The 15,896-nt window shown below is 52.4% G+C and overlaps 1 protein-coding gene across 4 annotated transcripts in view; it reads left to right on the top strand.

Annotated features, from left to right (window-relative positions):
- The window catches only part of SEPTIN12 (septin 12), a 90,626-nt gene that overhangs the window by 64,902 nt on the left and 9,828 nt on the right, over positions 1–15,896 (top strand). For all 4 annotated transcript variants that reach the window (XM_059716978.1, XM_059716980.1, XM_059716979.1 and 1 more), the window contains exon 4: positions 5,560–5,751. In XM_059716978.1, coding sequence (XP_059572961.1) covers positions 5,560–5,751 — 192 coding nt within the window. The remainder of the gene's footprint in view (positions 1–5,559; positions 5,752–15,896) is intronic.

Below are 15,896 nucleotides of genomic sequence, written 5' to 3'. Positions count from 1 at the left end.
CCCTTCTGCCAGCTTTGTCCATCTGGATCAACACAGCTCTCAGGTGACCTGCAGGAGTGGAGATGGTCTTCCTGTCCCATGTCTGATCACCTTCTCTTTTAAAGGTGTTTGTGTCCTGTAGCTCTGTGGGAAGCAGACTTCCTCTCCCTCTCTCCTGCACCACGCCACTGCTCCCTGACCAGGAACTTGGCAAATCTTTGCTGTTTCCACTTGGTTACCAGGCTGGGTTTCTCTCACTAGGAAGAATTTTCATGATACTTTGCAGACATGGTCATTTGGGTTCAGATTGAGCTGTCTACTGCCGTGGAAACAGAGCTGTGTTTGGAAGGGCTAATGTCAGCCAGTATTGCTCACTGAGGTGACTGCACTACTAGAGCTACAGCTTGTGAGCTGGACACTGCTCCTTCCTGTTGAAAACCTACCTTGGAGGTACAGGGTCCAGTGTGGTCAAGATGGTGGGTATCTCCCTGTGTGCTAGGGCTGGCGGGGGAAAGTGGCTCCTAAAGCAGCTTTTGTGAGTCCCATGCTCAAGAAACCAACTTTGACACTGGCAGTGTGCAGCCCCACTGAATGGATTTCTTTTGAGACTGACACTGAGGAGGCTGTGATGGGGTCATTCTGGTCTTGTGGTACCTCAGATCTTCTGGCCCCGGTTAAGGTGCAGGTTGAAGCTACATTAGTTTACCATGTTCTAGCAGGGGAGGAAAAAATGGGGTCTGTGGTGATTCTCTTGGGCCAATTGACAGCTTTTGATAGAGCTGATCCTGAGATATTTGGTGAGTGGCTCAGTCTGTCCTGGGTGGAGTCTGCTAGCAGTTCTCAAGCAGTCCTCTAACTCTGTTCCTGAGGGAACTGAAGGGGCAGCTGTTCCTTCACCCCAAGTGGAATCTTGCTGGGAACCTTCACAGTCCCTGCTGGGTTTCAGCGCGTGAACGAGGCTCCCAGGATTTGGTGAGCAGACACAGGCTGCAATGTACCCATACTGCTAGTGATTGTTGCCCACCGCTGACCTGAGCAGGAAGAATTGCCCAGGGCCTCTACAAGCTTGGGGCTTGGCTAAATACAAAGGTCATCTGAGCCTACACTGATGCTGTGGTGATGAAGTGGTTAAATGTAGCACTGGGAGTTAAACCAGCATAAATTGGGTGTAACCTGATACAGCCAGTCAGGAATATAAGGCTGCTTAACATCACACCTTCAGTTCAGCTGGTGCAATTTTAGCAAGAGGGTATTGCTGTGACTTAACCCAGAGAAGACCCTGTTGGCTTAAGGGAGGGAGCATGCCCATCAGCTGGGAGCCAGAATGATGTGGGGTGTGATTGTAGCCATGCATCTGCCATGCTTATCCAGGCCTCTGCTGTCCCAAGGAGTTATGTGCTGAGGCCATTCAGCAACTGATGCTGGCATAACATCTTGCAGCCTGCTCATTAAGCCGAGTTGCAAATTGGGGATGCATAAAACCAGTGTTCTGGGATCATCTCTGGCCAGCGGGTGTTAAGGCCGGAAATGGCCAAGCACCTGGTTATCCAAGAGACCAACCCATGGGGTGTTGCTGCAGAAGGGACAGTGACCACCCTTTAGTCAGGACAGTGATTGCAGCCCAGAAGTAGGAAGGCTGGCCAGTTCTCATCAAAGTAGCCTGGTAACAAGTCAGCCTGGGACCCCAAGGACCAACTAGTGTGTGCTGATGTTTATGCTGCTGTGTCTCCACAGGTCTGAGTGGGCTTGAGTTGCACCTCCAGTGGCAGCATAGGCAGAGCCTTTGCTCAGCAAATGTACCTGAGCCCTTCCTCCTCTGTTGCTCTCTGTGGGAGGAGTTGGCAGCAGGCTGTGGTCCAGGAGCTGCCCTTGGTTTTGGAGCTCATTCCTTTGATCTGCCAGGGCTGGTATTTAACCTTCCAGACATGCTGTTTCTTTCTTCTCAGCCATTGATGAGGAGAGCAGAGGGCTGGAGGCCTTCATAGTTGTTGTGTGCAGCCAGCAGCTAGTCCTGTGTGCTTTGATAGACATGTTAGGGACTTGGGCTGTCAGCAGGATATTTGGAGAGTTTGGTAACCTGGTAGATGAGTGTCCCTCTCATTGCAAATGCCACAAGAAGGTGGCTCTTGCTAGCAGCCAGGCAGTGAGGCCAAGGGCTGAGTGACCCAGGGCTGAGACCTATGGGAGGAATGGTGCTGTCCTTTAGCTGGAGGCTGCAGAAGGTTTCATTCAGTGTCATTTGAGACCCAAATGCTACAGGCAACGCTGGTGACTCCTACGTACTGTATTCCCCTGTCTCACGTGCCTGTTCTTGCTTTTGCTTTGACTAAATGACAGGCAAGGTGCTCTTCACCCCACTTGTGTGTCTGGGCCTGAACTAAGCTATTAAAGCAAATCCCTGGAGCCTGCCAGTTCGCACAGAAAATCTCTCCCAGCTGCCACAGCTGAGACCTAGGCCAAGTTTCCCTGCTCCTGGGCACCGCTCCAGGTCCCAGACAGCCCTTGGGAGGTTCACCCACTGCTCCTTAGGATGCATGTGCTGATCAGCTTGGAGCCCTTGTCCCCTCCTGGCTTTGTTGGAGCAGTTGCCAGGGAAGCTGGGAAAAGGCTTTTCTCTGTTCTCAGCCCTTTGCGTAGTTCTCCCCGGGCAGGCATATGCACCAGAGCTCATGCTGGAGGGAGGGCAGAGATGGAGGACTAACACCCCAGACTTCACTCTTGTGACCCCTTCTCTGCCTCACTGCTGTTGGGGCCCAGGGCCAGGCAGCAGCTTCTCTGCTGTCAGTAGTGGGGACAGGCTTGTGCATCATGCCCTGTGGCATAGGTAGACCCATGCATTGCTCAGTTGTGATCAGCTGATCACCCTTAGCTGCAGCCTGTGCTCTTATTCCAGCAATCAGTCAGAGTATTCAGAGGGGACAGAACACCCATTTTATTATCATGTCAGCATCCCCCACCCCTCTGGGCAGCTCAGTGCAGGTGAGCTGGGCTGTGTTACAAGGAGTAAGCCTGCTAAGTATAAACAGTCCTTGGGCCAGCCCAGGCTGACCCAGATAGCTCTCAGCAGTGTTGAGGGAAGTCTCCATAGCTGAATTCCCTGCATGGACACCTCTAGTATGTGCTAAGAGCACCCTGGTGCAAGGGAGCTTATTTCACTTTGAAAGGAGAGCAAGCCATGTTGTATTTAATGTGCACCAAGGGCAATCATTCTGAGAGCTAACATGCTGTAGGAACACCCCAAGCTTGCTGTGAGCTCGTCCCCATGGGGGAAAAAAAAGTGTTCTGTCTGTAAGGAAAGGGCCCTGAGCATCCCCTGAAGCTTTCAGGTTGTCTCACTGAAAGGCAAGTGGCAGCTGTTGTGTGCATACAAGAGGGGATAGTCCAGAGATTAGAACTTGGGTTCAGTTTCCTGCATGACCTTGGGCAAGTACCTCAGTTCTCCTGTGTGAACCCAACATGTTGGAAATAGAAATCCATATAAGACTGGGAGAGGCTCAGATCCTGCAGTGATGGGGCCAAGGAAATGCGTGAGATGGATGCAGCACCAAGCACAGGAGACAGGCTGCAGCTCTAAATGTGAATCCTGGCCAAAGCCTAGGGACTGGGTTGTAAAGCCTGGCTTGCTGTGCAGCACATGGTCCTGTGCACTGCTGAGGGGAACAGTGATATCAGCCGGCCTAGTGCTGCTTCAAGCCATAGGCCCAAAGGAGTCTAGCAGTGGCACAGAGAAAGGTGCCCTCTGAGGTATCTGCTATTCCCTCGGGCACAAGGAGGGCTGGAGGCCAGTGCTTAGGCTGTCGTGAATGGGCTGTCTTCAGGGAGATGTCAGCCTGTCTGGGAAGGGAGGAGGGGATGTATTGAAGGGCAGGGGGGATTGCAAAACCTGGCAGGGATTAGGCTTATCTGCCCTGGCATTGGAGGAACTAGCTGTACCCTGCAATTGTTTCCATGGGGCCTGGATGCTCTCTGTTAACAGAAGAGACTGGTAACATTGCTACTTACCCTTTTGTGGGCACTGCTGCTGGGACTACCATGGGTTCAACTGGTTGTGTCCACAGGCCTCCTGCTACCCATCTGTGGTAGGGAAAACACATTCAGACCTGGAGCTCTCTGTTAGTGCAGCACCTAGCACTGCCTTTGAGGTACACACTGCCTTAAAACACGTGATGAATGAGTAAGAATGTGCTGCCTGGCTGATGGGATTCAAAAGGCCCAAGCAGGGATGCTGGTTGCCCTGATGCTGAGATGTTAATTTGTGCTGGGATCCAGCCCAACTGCAAGTTATCAGGGCCAGTACATTATTACCCCATCTGATCCACTCACATGGTCTAGTGTGATTGAGGTGTGCCGTGTGGTTGAGGGATGCTCCACTACTGATACCCCTGTTCCCACAGTCACAACATGGTGCCTCTGTTTCCTGTGGCCCAGAGTGCCACTCCCCTTTGCTGACTCCCTGTGGGCCTAGCTGGGAGAGAAGTCTCTATTGGGGAAATCAGCCAAATGTCAGCCCTCTGGCATCCCTGCCTGTCCTCCAGCCTGACAATGTCAAGCCCCAGTACTGTGGGCATGCTGCAGGGGGGACCTATCCCAAAGAACCTACAGATTCAGTCTCTTAGCCCCATGCTCACTCATCTTGCTGGATGCCAAGGTTCCCCCCTCACTGCCTGCTGGGTCTCTGCAGGTGGGAAGGGGCTAATTATTGGGTGCATTTGGGGGGGGAGCGGGAGCAGCAGCAGCCTCGTGCTGTGACCCTGTTCTCCTTCTTGCCTCAGCTGGCCCCTCAAGCTCTAGATCTAACATGCCCACACCCTGGCAGCCCCCTCCCTCCCATTCCCACTGTGTAAGTAGAGGCACATCCACGTGGCCTCCCCAGTCTTGCCACGGCTGGCCCCTGCTGGGGGAGTTTCACTTCCTCAGCAATTTGCAGAATTAACATTTTTAGACAGGAGGCAGCTGGTGGCAGCAGCAGTTCCCTGGGACAGCTGAGAGTGGAAGTGAGGTGGCTCTGCTAAGGGCTAGGCCTTAGGAGCAGAAGCTGAAGCCTTTTGGGCTCTGACCCACTGTGTCCCTGAGGCACCTTGTGATGCTCTGTTTACTGTGGTGTGTGGGACGGGGCAGAGGCACGCAGCTAAGAGGATCCTACCAGTCATTGCTGTCTTCCTGCTTCTTGCCCAGGGACAAGGTTTAGGTGGGATGGACACGTAGAGTTGAGGCTGGTAACTGCCCCCTCCCTGCTCCCCCAGGGCTCCTTCCTATCCTGTCAGCCTTGGCCAGCTGCAGCACCATGAGCAGCTGAGGCCAGGCATCTAGTGACAATGGAGCAGGAGGAACTTGGTGCTCTAGACTCAGAGCGTGGGCTTGGCCTTAGTGTCACAACACATTTTGGAGGCCTGGTGGCCCTTGGGATTGAGGAACTGCGCTATGTGATCTCAAACGTCCTGCAGCAGGAGGAGGTGCTGGTTCTACTGATTGTCTTCAGACTCTCCCTAATCTCGGCAGTGCACATGCATGTCTGTCAGTCATCTGGGGAAACGGCTAAGTACCTTGCTAGCTACTCATTTCTTTCCCTTCTGCTTTCAGGGAGCAGCCCAGAGCCAGGGTGGATCAGCATGGAGGAGCAGCCACTCCAGGCAGCGCAGGAGGGGGCACCCCATGATGTGCCGGGCAAGGTGGGCCGTGAGCTCTTTGGCTATGTGGGCATCGAGGCAGTGTTGGACCAGATGAGGATCAAAACTATGAAAACCGGCTTTGAGTTCAACATCATGGTTGTAGGTGAGCATCAGCATTCCCTGCAGGGGTTTGCCCTGGGGACACCCTGACCCTTCCTTGTCCTGAAGTTTGCCTATGCTATTGTTCTCTGTATTTGTCCTTTGTACTACCATCTGACAGGCCAGCACAGAGCACCCAGGCCAGGGGAGGCACCACCTGGAACATGTTTTGGCCTTCTCAGTCCTGCTCTGGGTGCCGGGACAGTGAGGCCCCAGTGGCTGCTGGGTATTCCTGGCCTGTGCCACATCACACAGCCCCCAGCAGAAGGGCAGCAATTCTGATGACTACGCAGAGTCCGGAGCCTTGGAGCAGAGGCTCCAAGGAGCTGTAGGGCAGATTAGACGGTTGGGACAGTGCTTGTGGGATTGGCATGATACCAGTGAATTAGGACCAGGGCCCTTTAAAAGTTGAACTCTGCAGGTGTGAGTGTAGAACACTCTTTGCTCTCCGCTTGGACATTGGAAGAGGGCAAGCATGCCATCTGTTCCTCTGGGAGGCGCCCCTCTGTCCTATCTCCCTCCTGCAGTCTCTGGGAAGCCTTTTTGCCAGCTACAGTCTAGCTTCCATCAGGCCTATGGTTCAGTTTCCTCCCTTGTAGTCTCAAAGCATCTGTCCCTCTCTGGGAGCAGGGATACTTCCACAGTTAGGTCCTACCCCAGTCCAGGCCTCCCCACCCTTTTTTTTTGGAAACCCCTGTACTTCCTCCATTACACTCACTGTATTGCATCCTGGGAGTCCTGCAGCACCTGCAATTACATTTGAACTTGTCACAATGGGACTGGGAGCAAAGGCAAAGAAGGAGACAACTGGAGGGACACGGGATGGAAGCAAGCTGGGCTGGTAGGCAGCATCCAGCCCATTCCAGCAGCTCATGCTTATATCTTGTTTCCTGAGCCTGAGCTGGGACCAGGGCATTAGGGGAGGGGAATTTGCAATGCAAAAGGCTTGTTTTCACTCATCTAGCCACCTGCTTCCTTAAAGACCAGCTCAAAGATGAGGAGCTCTCAGGAAATGAGCTGGGGTTATTCTAGTTCAGGGAGTCCTGGGTGGCACATATGCATGCTGCTCTGACATCACAGCTAATGAGTCCCATTAACCCCAGCTGGCATGCATGCAGAATCAGTGTAGGCAGGGAAGGAAGACATGGGTTGAACAAGTGAGGCAGATACAAGGAGAAAGAAGCAGCTGAACTCCTAGTACCTAGCTTTGAACTTGAAAGATGCTGCTGGCTTTTCACTTGTTTCTGGGGTTTGCTTTCTGTCTATGGCAAGTCAGGCCTGAGGGAACTGAGAGTGAAACCATATGCACAGCACAGCAGAGAAATCTGGAGGTGTCATGTGACTGGATTGGGCCCTTCCCATGAGTCGTGAATTCTTTGGGGTGGGGAGAGGGGTTTTGGCCTCACCTTGTACAGAGGGCCCTGATTCCAAGTGAGCCCTTTGAGTGGCATGCTACTGCCAGAGCTCACTGGGGGACTCGTGGGCCAGGCCCTCAAACTTGGGGCTGCTCCCTCAGTTTAAGTGGGTCACTGATTTACACCTGCTGATGATTTTTCTCCCTGTCCCTTGTGAGAAGACCCTTCTGTGTGCTCCGCAGCTTGGAAAGACAGGCTCAGGATCAGCTGGGGAAGGATCAGAATAGGTTAAGTAAATAATCCAAGTGTTTTGCCCCTCTGTGAATCCTATGAGGACTTTTCTTCCTAGAGAGGCCACCCAAATGAAAATCTGGTGCCTGAGGGGCTAGAGGGGAGCCAAGACCATATGCAGTGTTCCTATATCAGTCTTTAATCGAAAATGACAGCTGCACTTGACGAGAGAGCTGGCTGACATGGAGCAGGGGGTGAGGGGCAGGCTGGGAGCCAAAAGGAGCTCCCTCCAGGCAGGAACAAGGGTCCTTACTGCACAGCCAGGAATCCTGATGTTGGGAGCAGCAGGCAGGGAGAGGCAGAAAGGAAGTCGCAAGAACCAGCAGTGGGAAATTTGGGTCCCAGGTCAACTACACCCTGTGTTGGGGATGGCCAAAGTGCAGCCATAGGCTGGTGCCAGGTTGCTTTTCTGCTTGGCCTCACCCCTGGATTGGAGGCTACTTATGTGACAAGTGCTGGCCTGCATGGCTTCCCTAAGCCACCTGGCCATGCTGTGCACTAGGATGTAGTCTCTGCAGGCAGCCCTGCTGGGTTAAAGCTGAGGTGACTGCAGTAGGCGTTCTCCTGCAGAGGAAGTACAGTCCTTACCCTCCCTATCAGGTAGTGCTGCACCCCTCAGCTAGGCTCACCTTGGGGACAGGAAGCCAAGACAAGTTGCAAGGTGCTCAGCATCCTTCCTGCCCATTGGTGTCTGTCATGGCATCTCCCTCATCACAGAGGCTTTTGTAGGATCTGGCCCAGGTGGCACCTGTTACTATGTTACATGCATTGTGCCCACTTCAAATAGGACCTGTGCCAGGCTTTGGGCTAGGTGCAGAAATGCACCACCTTCCCTCAGTGCTACCTGTAACAGGGAGAGAGTGAAAACAGGTTGGCAGCCTTACCAATCACCTGTGCTCAGCAATCAGCTGTCTGGCCATGCAGTTTTAATCACTATTAATCCCAATGTATTATTTGTCTAATACGTATCCCCAGTGTATTAGTTATTTAATTTGTCATCTGATTTTCAAGCCTCTAGGGCAGTGCTGACAAGTTTAGTCTCTGCAGCCACAAGGGCTAGGAATGGAGAAGCGATGTTTAGTGAAAACTCATGTGCTCCTGTAATTCCTGACTCCAGGAGCTGGGGCTTTAAGCAGTAAGAAAGGCAGGACAAAGCCATGAGAATTGGCAACAGTTGGATGAAGGTAGTAGCTTTAAGATGTGAAGTGCAAGGAATGACCTTAACTTAGAGAGAGGGGTGTACAACTCCTTCCAGTAAGGGATGGGGGATCGGATGAGATTTTTAACAAAGCCAGTTTGAGGGACGTGAGGGAAATGCAGGACAAAATCAAGCTGGATAAAACTTCAGAGCAAGGAGGATGTGGGGGGATGGGGCTGGAGGACTGTGTTCAGAGATGCATTCCACCAGCCCAAGGGGCTCGCATGCTGATTTGGCTTTCAGATCAGACTTCAGCACACAGACCAGTCACTTGATACTGTGTGAAATCTGTACTTAAAAGGAAAACCTGCCATTATGATGGCCACACTTGTTTTTAAAAAAAAAAACAAAAAAAAACTTTTGTATCTGACTTCAGCAGTTCACATACCCCAGCTCCTTTCTTGCCCTTCTTTATTTCTTCCTTGCATTTACACCCCCTGACAAGTGACCCACACTGGCCAATGCCATTCGCTGGTACTTGGGGACAGAAAGGGATGCTGCAGGTAGTCCACAGGGCATGTTTAAGCCCAGCCACAAAATGGCTTTTAATAACCGTGTAATGGTGAAAGATGCATTTTTAGGTTTTATGAAGCCTTGTTTTTACAAAGCTTGAATGTCACTGTCAGTAGCTTTGTCCCTTTAAAAAGGGCCAGCTTTCCAGTGGGTGAAAGAAACCAAGCTCCCCTACCTTTAGTGGAGCTGTACCCTTACTCCATCTAAGGATCTGGGCCAAGATATCTGTTTCCTCTGGCAATGGAGTTCTAACCATCTTTTTGTTCACTTGGCCCATTAATCCCAAGCTATTGGAGCATTATAATCCACTGTATTGCTCTAACTTTTAAATCGGCTGTCTCCTTGTCTCCACTATTTTGATTGTTCCCGCATCTGGTCAAGTTTCAATCTAGATCCAAACTCCCCAAAACTCAGAGCTGCTTTGGACCCCAGTCTTGCTGTTTCATCTGTATTCAGTGCTTCATACCACCTCCCGCCCCCCCCCACCACCTAGAATCTTCTCTCAGCAGGCCCCAGTTTGGCACTGAACCCAGCCAAGTTTCTACGGAGCTTTCTCTGAAGCCTTTGTCATGCGTTCCATCTAGCAATAAATACTCCCAGATCAAGAGAAACAAGCCAATGTAGAGATGCCAAAAGGGAATCCAGTAAGAAGGATGGCTCTGCAAAGCATAAAACATCAGCGAGAGGAGGACAGGGAAGATTAGAGGATAACATATTTTTAAGAAGGTTAAGCAATGTTAAGAGCAGCAGAGAGAACAACACACAAGGGGCTCAGATAAATTGCAAAGGATCCTTCCAAGCACTTGAGGAGCCAGGAAGCAAGTGAAAAAGAGTTGGGCTTTCTAGATCATTGGGGGGGTGGGGATTTGAAAGATGGACAAAGTATTTCTTAGCAAAAGGAGTTGGGTCTGAGCCCTGGATGTGGATCTCAGGGTCTGAAGTGCAGGGGGCTTCAGAATCAGTGGCTTAGTGTGCACTTCTTTCCACTTTAAATAGACTCAGGGGAATGAAGTCTGCAGTATCCCAGAGCTGTTCTAGCTTCAGGAGCAAGGCTATCATTGGGGTGGGAAGTGGTGTAGAATTTGACTGATGTGTAGCCTGGGAGGGGGCAGCATTTTGAGGAGAAGGGTATATGCTGCTGGACTTGCTGCCTCAGGACAGAAGCCTGGCTGCTCTGCAGTGGCTGGACATGAGCTGTGTTTGCCACTGGGTTACAGGGGTGTTCTGCACTGCAGCCTTGCAAACCTCTTGGAGGGATCATAGTCTCAGTCCATGGCGGGGACCCAGGGCAATTCCAGCATTGCATTGCACGTTCATGCCTTGCAGCATCCAGCCATTTTAAACAGCTTTGGTCTGGAAAGAGCGGAATGGACCTGAGCTGGCCTTTGACTAACACTGACAAGTAGAGGTGGACACGGGGTCAGACATGTGCCATGGGCAGCCTCAAGGAGCATTTTGCTGACCAAGTTACTGGACTCCTATTGTATGTGCCACCTAGGATCAGCCTTCATGCTGTGCTGACAGCCATGATCTAGTACCTGGATCTCTTCTGCTAGGCTGTGAGACCAGGCTCCTAGACAATGCCCATTGGAAGCTGGCAGTGGACTGCTAGGTAGAGGGAAGACTGAGTGCCTGAGCCAGTGTAGGCTGTAGAGAGACTCTGTCCCGGGCTCTGGAGGCCTAGTACTACTGTGCTTCCCAGAGCAGGGGAAAAGGAGAGGGCCCCTCACAATCCCACCTCCACTCTGACTCCCAGGCACCCTTTCCTCCTCTTCTCTTCCCCCCCCACACACATACACATGGCAGGACCTTGTTTCCTCCACAGGGCAGTTAGGGTGGAAGCAGATGCTGAGGTCAAACCTGCAGAGGGAGTGAAATGTGAGCAGTGTATTGGATGAAGAGGCTATGGGAAGGGACAGGGCTTCATGAGCTTGTGCTCTCCCACACATCTCATCACTCCTTAGTGAATTGCCAGCCCCTGCTCCTCACCCCTGCTGCCCCCCCAGTACCATGGGAGGTGCCATCAGAGGGAGTGCTTTTCCTTTTCATCTGCTACCCTCAGGCCTTTGACCAGAGCTACAAGGGCTGACTGACCTGCTGCTGAAAGACAAGCCACTACACAACCCTCACCCCTCCTACCCTGTGCTTCTGACTCGCCTTTACTCGCCCAAGAGGGCTGCAAGGTCGGGGCCCAGCAGTGTCTGTGGAGGAGCCGGGCATTTTCAGCCTGAGCAGCTGGCTACAAAGTGGGACATAAAAGTGGAGGGCTTTCCAGCTGTGCAGCCTCTGCTTGCCTCGGGGGGCTGTACATCTGTTTCTAATCAGACCAGGGAATTTTTATGTGGACAAGTTTGACATTTCAACTTAAAAGGGAGAGAGAGAAGGAGAGTAGAGCTGCCTGTGATGAGGAGAGGAACCCCCTCCAGCCAGGCAGGCCCTCCTGGGGTTGTGCATGTGCTCAGTGAGCTGGCCTGCAAGGGGAAGGGCCCCTTAGCGCCAGGCTTCAGGGATGCAGCCACAACCATGGATGGCAGGGGGCCATGCCTGCCTCAGCCTGCAGCCTTCCTGGAGGAGAGAGCATTTGGCAGTTATGTGTAGCTCAACAGCTCCCTCTCCAGAACCCCCTTGAACATGCAGGCACCCTTAATGCCTGGGCTTGGGGTGGAGGTGCTGGACACCAGCAGCTCTGATGGAAGGTGTTTCTGTGATGCTGTGCCTGGGGCCTGGCTGGAGTCTGTCTGACTGGGGTGCCCTCAGCCACAGGCAATCTGGGATGCTACCAAGTCAATCTTGTGTCATTTCTAACTGGGTGACTCCATTCAGGATTCTCCTCCCCAGGCACCATGTCTCCAGTGCCTTGGCAGGCTCCACCCCAGTGTGATGCTGAGCACTGCTGCACTTGGGACTGCCCTGCATAGCCATAGTGAACTCCTTGTGCACCATGCTGCTACCAGCCTCACGGCAGGCTCAAGATGGCCCCAGTGGACCTGGGCTCTGACCAAACCCCTGGACAATTACTCCAGTTGAATGGTGGTGCTGTGGAAGATCCCATGTCACCACAGCTTGCAAGGCTGCAGTATCACTAAAACTGCAGTTAGAAGCAGGTGGGGTTCACACCCTTTTTACCCAGAACCCAAATACCCTCTGTCTTTAGTTCCCTCTACTGCCATAGCCCCCACCATTCCTTCCAGTGGTCTGGGGGAGCCTCACCACCACCTGCTTGATGGGGTGGGTTTCAGGTGCTGGTGACACAGGCATGTTGCATGAACAAGGGCAGGTGAGACCAGCAGCCCCCTCCCTGGTGGGCAACACTATGTCTGTCCACAGCTTTGCAGCCAGGCAGGTTGTAGGCTCATGCATTGCCCTTCCATGTCAGTGCCTACTGCTCTTTTGGCAGATGACATGTCTGCCAGTGGCCCTTGGAGGGAGGGAGTGGGGGCATTAGCTGCCTGTTAGAGGAAGCAATGGGCATGAGAAGAAGGGCTGCTTTGTTCTAGAGCCAGCACAATGGGGCTCCTTTGTCAGGGCAGCCAGAGGGAAGGGGATACCCAGCTCTGACTTGCCCCCCACCCTCCTGCCCCACCCCAGGCCATGGCAAGGTGTAGCTCCCCTGCCCCTGGCTTTGTGAGCTTGCATCTCCCAGCGCACCACTCCAATGGCTGCATGGGGCTCACAGGCCAAAAGGCAACGTATTGCAGGAAAACTGTTCCCTCCTAGCACACACGCAGACATAGGCACGGGAAACAGAGCTCCAAGGACTTTGCAGCCCAGTTAGGAAGCCTGACTGATGATGACTGAGGGAAATGCAGAGCTTGCGTTGGTGCTGTACTGTCACAGCTCCAAGGAGCTGAGGCTGCCTCTGCAGCATGTGCAGAGCCATGCAGTGCAGCCTCTGTGCTTCTCACAAAACCCATCCACTGCTCATCAGCCTGGCAGACCTGACACCAGAGCTGCTTTCCCTGCTGTGGTCTCACAGCTTGTCCTCTCACATTAGCACTGCAGTAGCTCTGTCCCACCCTCAGGTATGTGTGAAATGGAGACGAGTTAGCTGCTTCTTTCATGGGCAGGGGATGGCTCAGAGGTCTGATCTGTAGTTAATTTCCCATCCTCAGTTTCAGGTTCCAGCACAGGCAATTTTGCTTGTCCGCCCTTCAAAGCAAATAAACTGTAGCGGCATCTCACTAGAGAAACAAGCTGTTGGGATCTGGCTTGGCAGGAAGGACTTCGTGTGTCACCTGCCTCCACTGTTCCAGGGGTATTCTGCCCTTCACTGGCAGTTGTGCTGTGCTGTACCTCCCAGGTAGCCATGCAACGGTTCCCAGAGCCATACCCTGAAGGAGTGCCTTGGAGGAGAGATTTAAAGCAGTCTTGTGGGAGCCAGAGTGGTTTTAGGTGAACTGTCTGAGGCACCAGGTCCCTCCCTGCATTGTGCAGTGCTGCTCGAAACAACGAGTGGCTTGTGCCGAGTGCGACCGCTGGGCAAAGGCCCCACTTGCAGTGACTGGTTAGCTTGCAGAAATAGGAGGATTTGTGCCCTAGCCACACTTGCAGTGTTAAATCTGGTGGATACTGATACAGCCAAGGGCATGCTGTGATTTGATCCAAGGGTACTGTGCCTGTTGGGCATCTCTGGGAGCATGTCTGCAAATGGGCGCACAGGTGTTGGAGTCCAAATGCTGGTGAACACATCTGGTTCCTCTAGCACAGAGAGGGCCTGCACTTCACACTAGCTGGAGAACTTTGGTATCCTGAGGTTGAACTAACAGGGATTTGCCTGCTCTGAAGATCCCCAAGTACCTTTCAGGAGGGTGGGGATATGTCCTGGTGTCCTTGGCCAGAATGCTTCTCCCTTGCCCCACCACTATGTAGTGAACACGCTGGTCCTCTCTTCATTCATGGCCTTTTCCATATGCACTGTTTCTTGGACAAGAAGCAGCACTTCTTGGGAGCTGTTATATCCTAGACTCCCTGCTTTTGAACATACCTGCATGGGGAGAACCTGTGAGGACTCTGCTCCCACCAGTTTGATCCATTGCTAATATGAAACAACAGTGGGCTATTGCTTGATGGATTTCAACTGGTTCCTGGCTAGTGATGCCCTGACACTCAACCAGCTTCATTTCTGTGTCAGCTGATTGATTAGATGATTTAGAGACTGTTCACAGACAACCCTATCAGTGATGCACTTCAGCAGAAAGGGGGAGACGCTAGGGCAAGACCTACCTTCCTTACCAATCTCCCTACCTCTTTTCTGCCTTGGGTTACAAAGAGATACCTGAGAGATCTGTTTTTCCCAAGCCTGTGCCTAGGAGAGTGTTGGTCAGGGGGGAGGTGTTGCTGGCAAATAGTTGAAATCCTTTGGTAAATCTCTTGGTTTCCAGGACTCCTGCAGAATTTCCTCATAGGGCCTTGTGTGGTGTCAGTCAGAGAAGGCCTAACCCTCTGGAAAAGACATGGTTCTTCAGAAAGGTGTATGTATGGAGGGGTGGGGAATTCTTCCTTATCTCTGACATGCACCTGAACTGCAGCTTCCTATTGGACAGTGCCCACAACCGTTCAACACACCTGACCCATTTCACAGGAGCAAGAATCAAAAGTTCACTGGACCCTGGCCTCTAACTGCTGCTTGATGGATATCAGGCGGTCACCCGAAAAATAATCAACTGCTCTGATAGGCCGCAGGCAACAACAGGGAGCATTTGTCCTGATTGCTGATTTGATTCCATGAGTTTTACTCAGGACATCCCTGCTGAAATTTTGGTCTGTTTATCCAGGTGTCTCGGCTCAGGCTGTGTGGAAAGATGGGCTGTGGGTGATGGCTGTGGAAGACAAGCAAGAGTTGGGGGGAAACAGGTGAACAAGAACTGGGCAGTGATCCCACTGCCGTGAGGCAGGAAGGGAGTGGACATGTCTGGGGGAAGACATGGTCAACCCCAGTGGCAGAGGCATGTGGCAGAGGCTTGCTGGCAATGCCTTCACCTCTGACATTTCAGTGGTGCCCCCTGTTTATGAGCTGACTGCTCCATTTGTTACTGGACAGTGTCAGCTGGAGTTGCTGTGTCTTGACATTGTTTTTTGGCATGCAGTGCACTCCAAAGCTCAGGTGAGCAGGGCCTAGGAGATCTTTGCCTTTCTATCCATTGAGCAGAGGCTGAGTCTCTCCCTCAGCCCTGGCCTGCTGCACTGTGGGTTTCATGATCTCTACTGGTAAAAAATGTAGGAAAGGAGCTGATTGTGAAAATGCAAGTGCCCTGCTCTACAGTGCGATCATTATGCATGTTCCCTGGCCATTGGCACAGCAGGGAAAGGAGAAGCTAGGGTAGGAAATGACATTGCTTGGGGAAGGTTCAACTCTGGCCGTCCTGAATCCTCAGCCCATGCTGAAAGAGCACTGGCCAGGGCATTACCACAAGGGTGGGTATCTCGCACATTGTCATGTCTAGAAACAGACATTAGACACGGTCCCAAATGCAGATCATCCAGTTGCCATAACTACACAGTCATGTCTAGTTCTGGCTGGTCTGTCATCCAACACACTGTCATGGCACATCACTCTGATCACCCTTCTTTTCCCTACAGTTGCAGTGCCTGCTGCCTTGCATTAGAATAAGCACTGGGCAACACCTGAAAGCAGTTTGACATCCACCCATCTTCCCATGTGCATCCCTCATACATGCACACATGCCCCTTCATCTCCATGCATCATCAGACACCAATCTGCAAGCACGCCTGCTTGCTCCTCTTACACAGGTGCCTGTCCATGTATGTGTGCTCCTCCCCAGCCAAGTGCCT

The sequence above is a fragment of the Alligator mississippiensis genome, chromosome 13 (assembly GCF_030867095.1).
Source record: "Alligator mississippiensis isolate rAllMis1 chromosome 13, rAllMis1, whole genome shotgun sequence".
Taxonomy (NCBI): Eukaryota; Metazoa; Chordata; order Crocodylia; family Alligatoridae; genus Alligator; species Alligator mississippiensis.
Note: the sequence above shows the minus strand (reverse complement) of the source record. Positions and strands in the feature narration are given on the sequence as shown.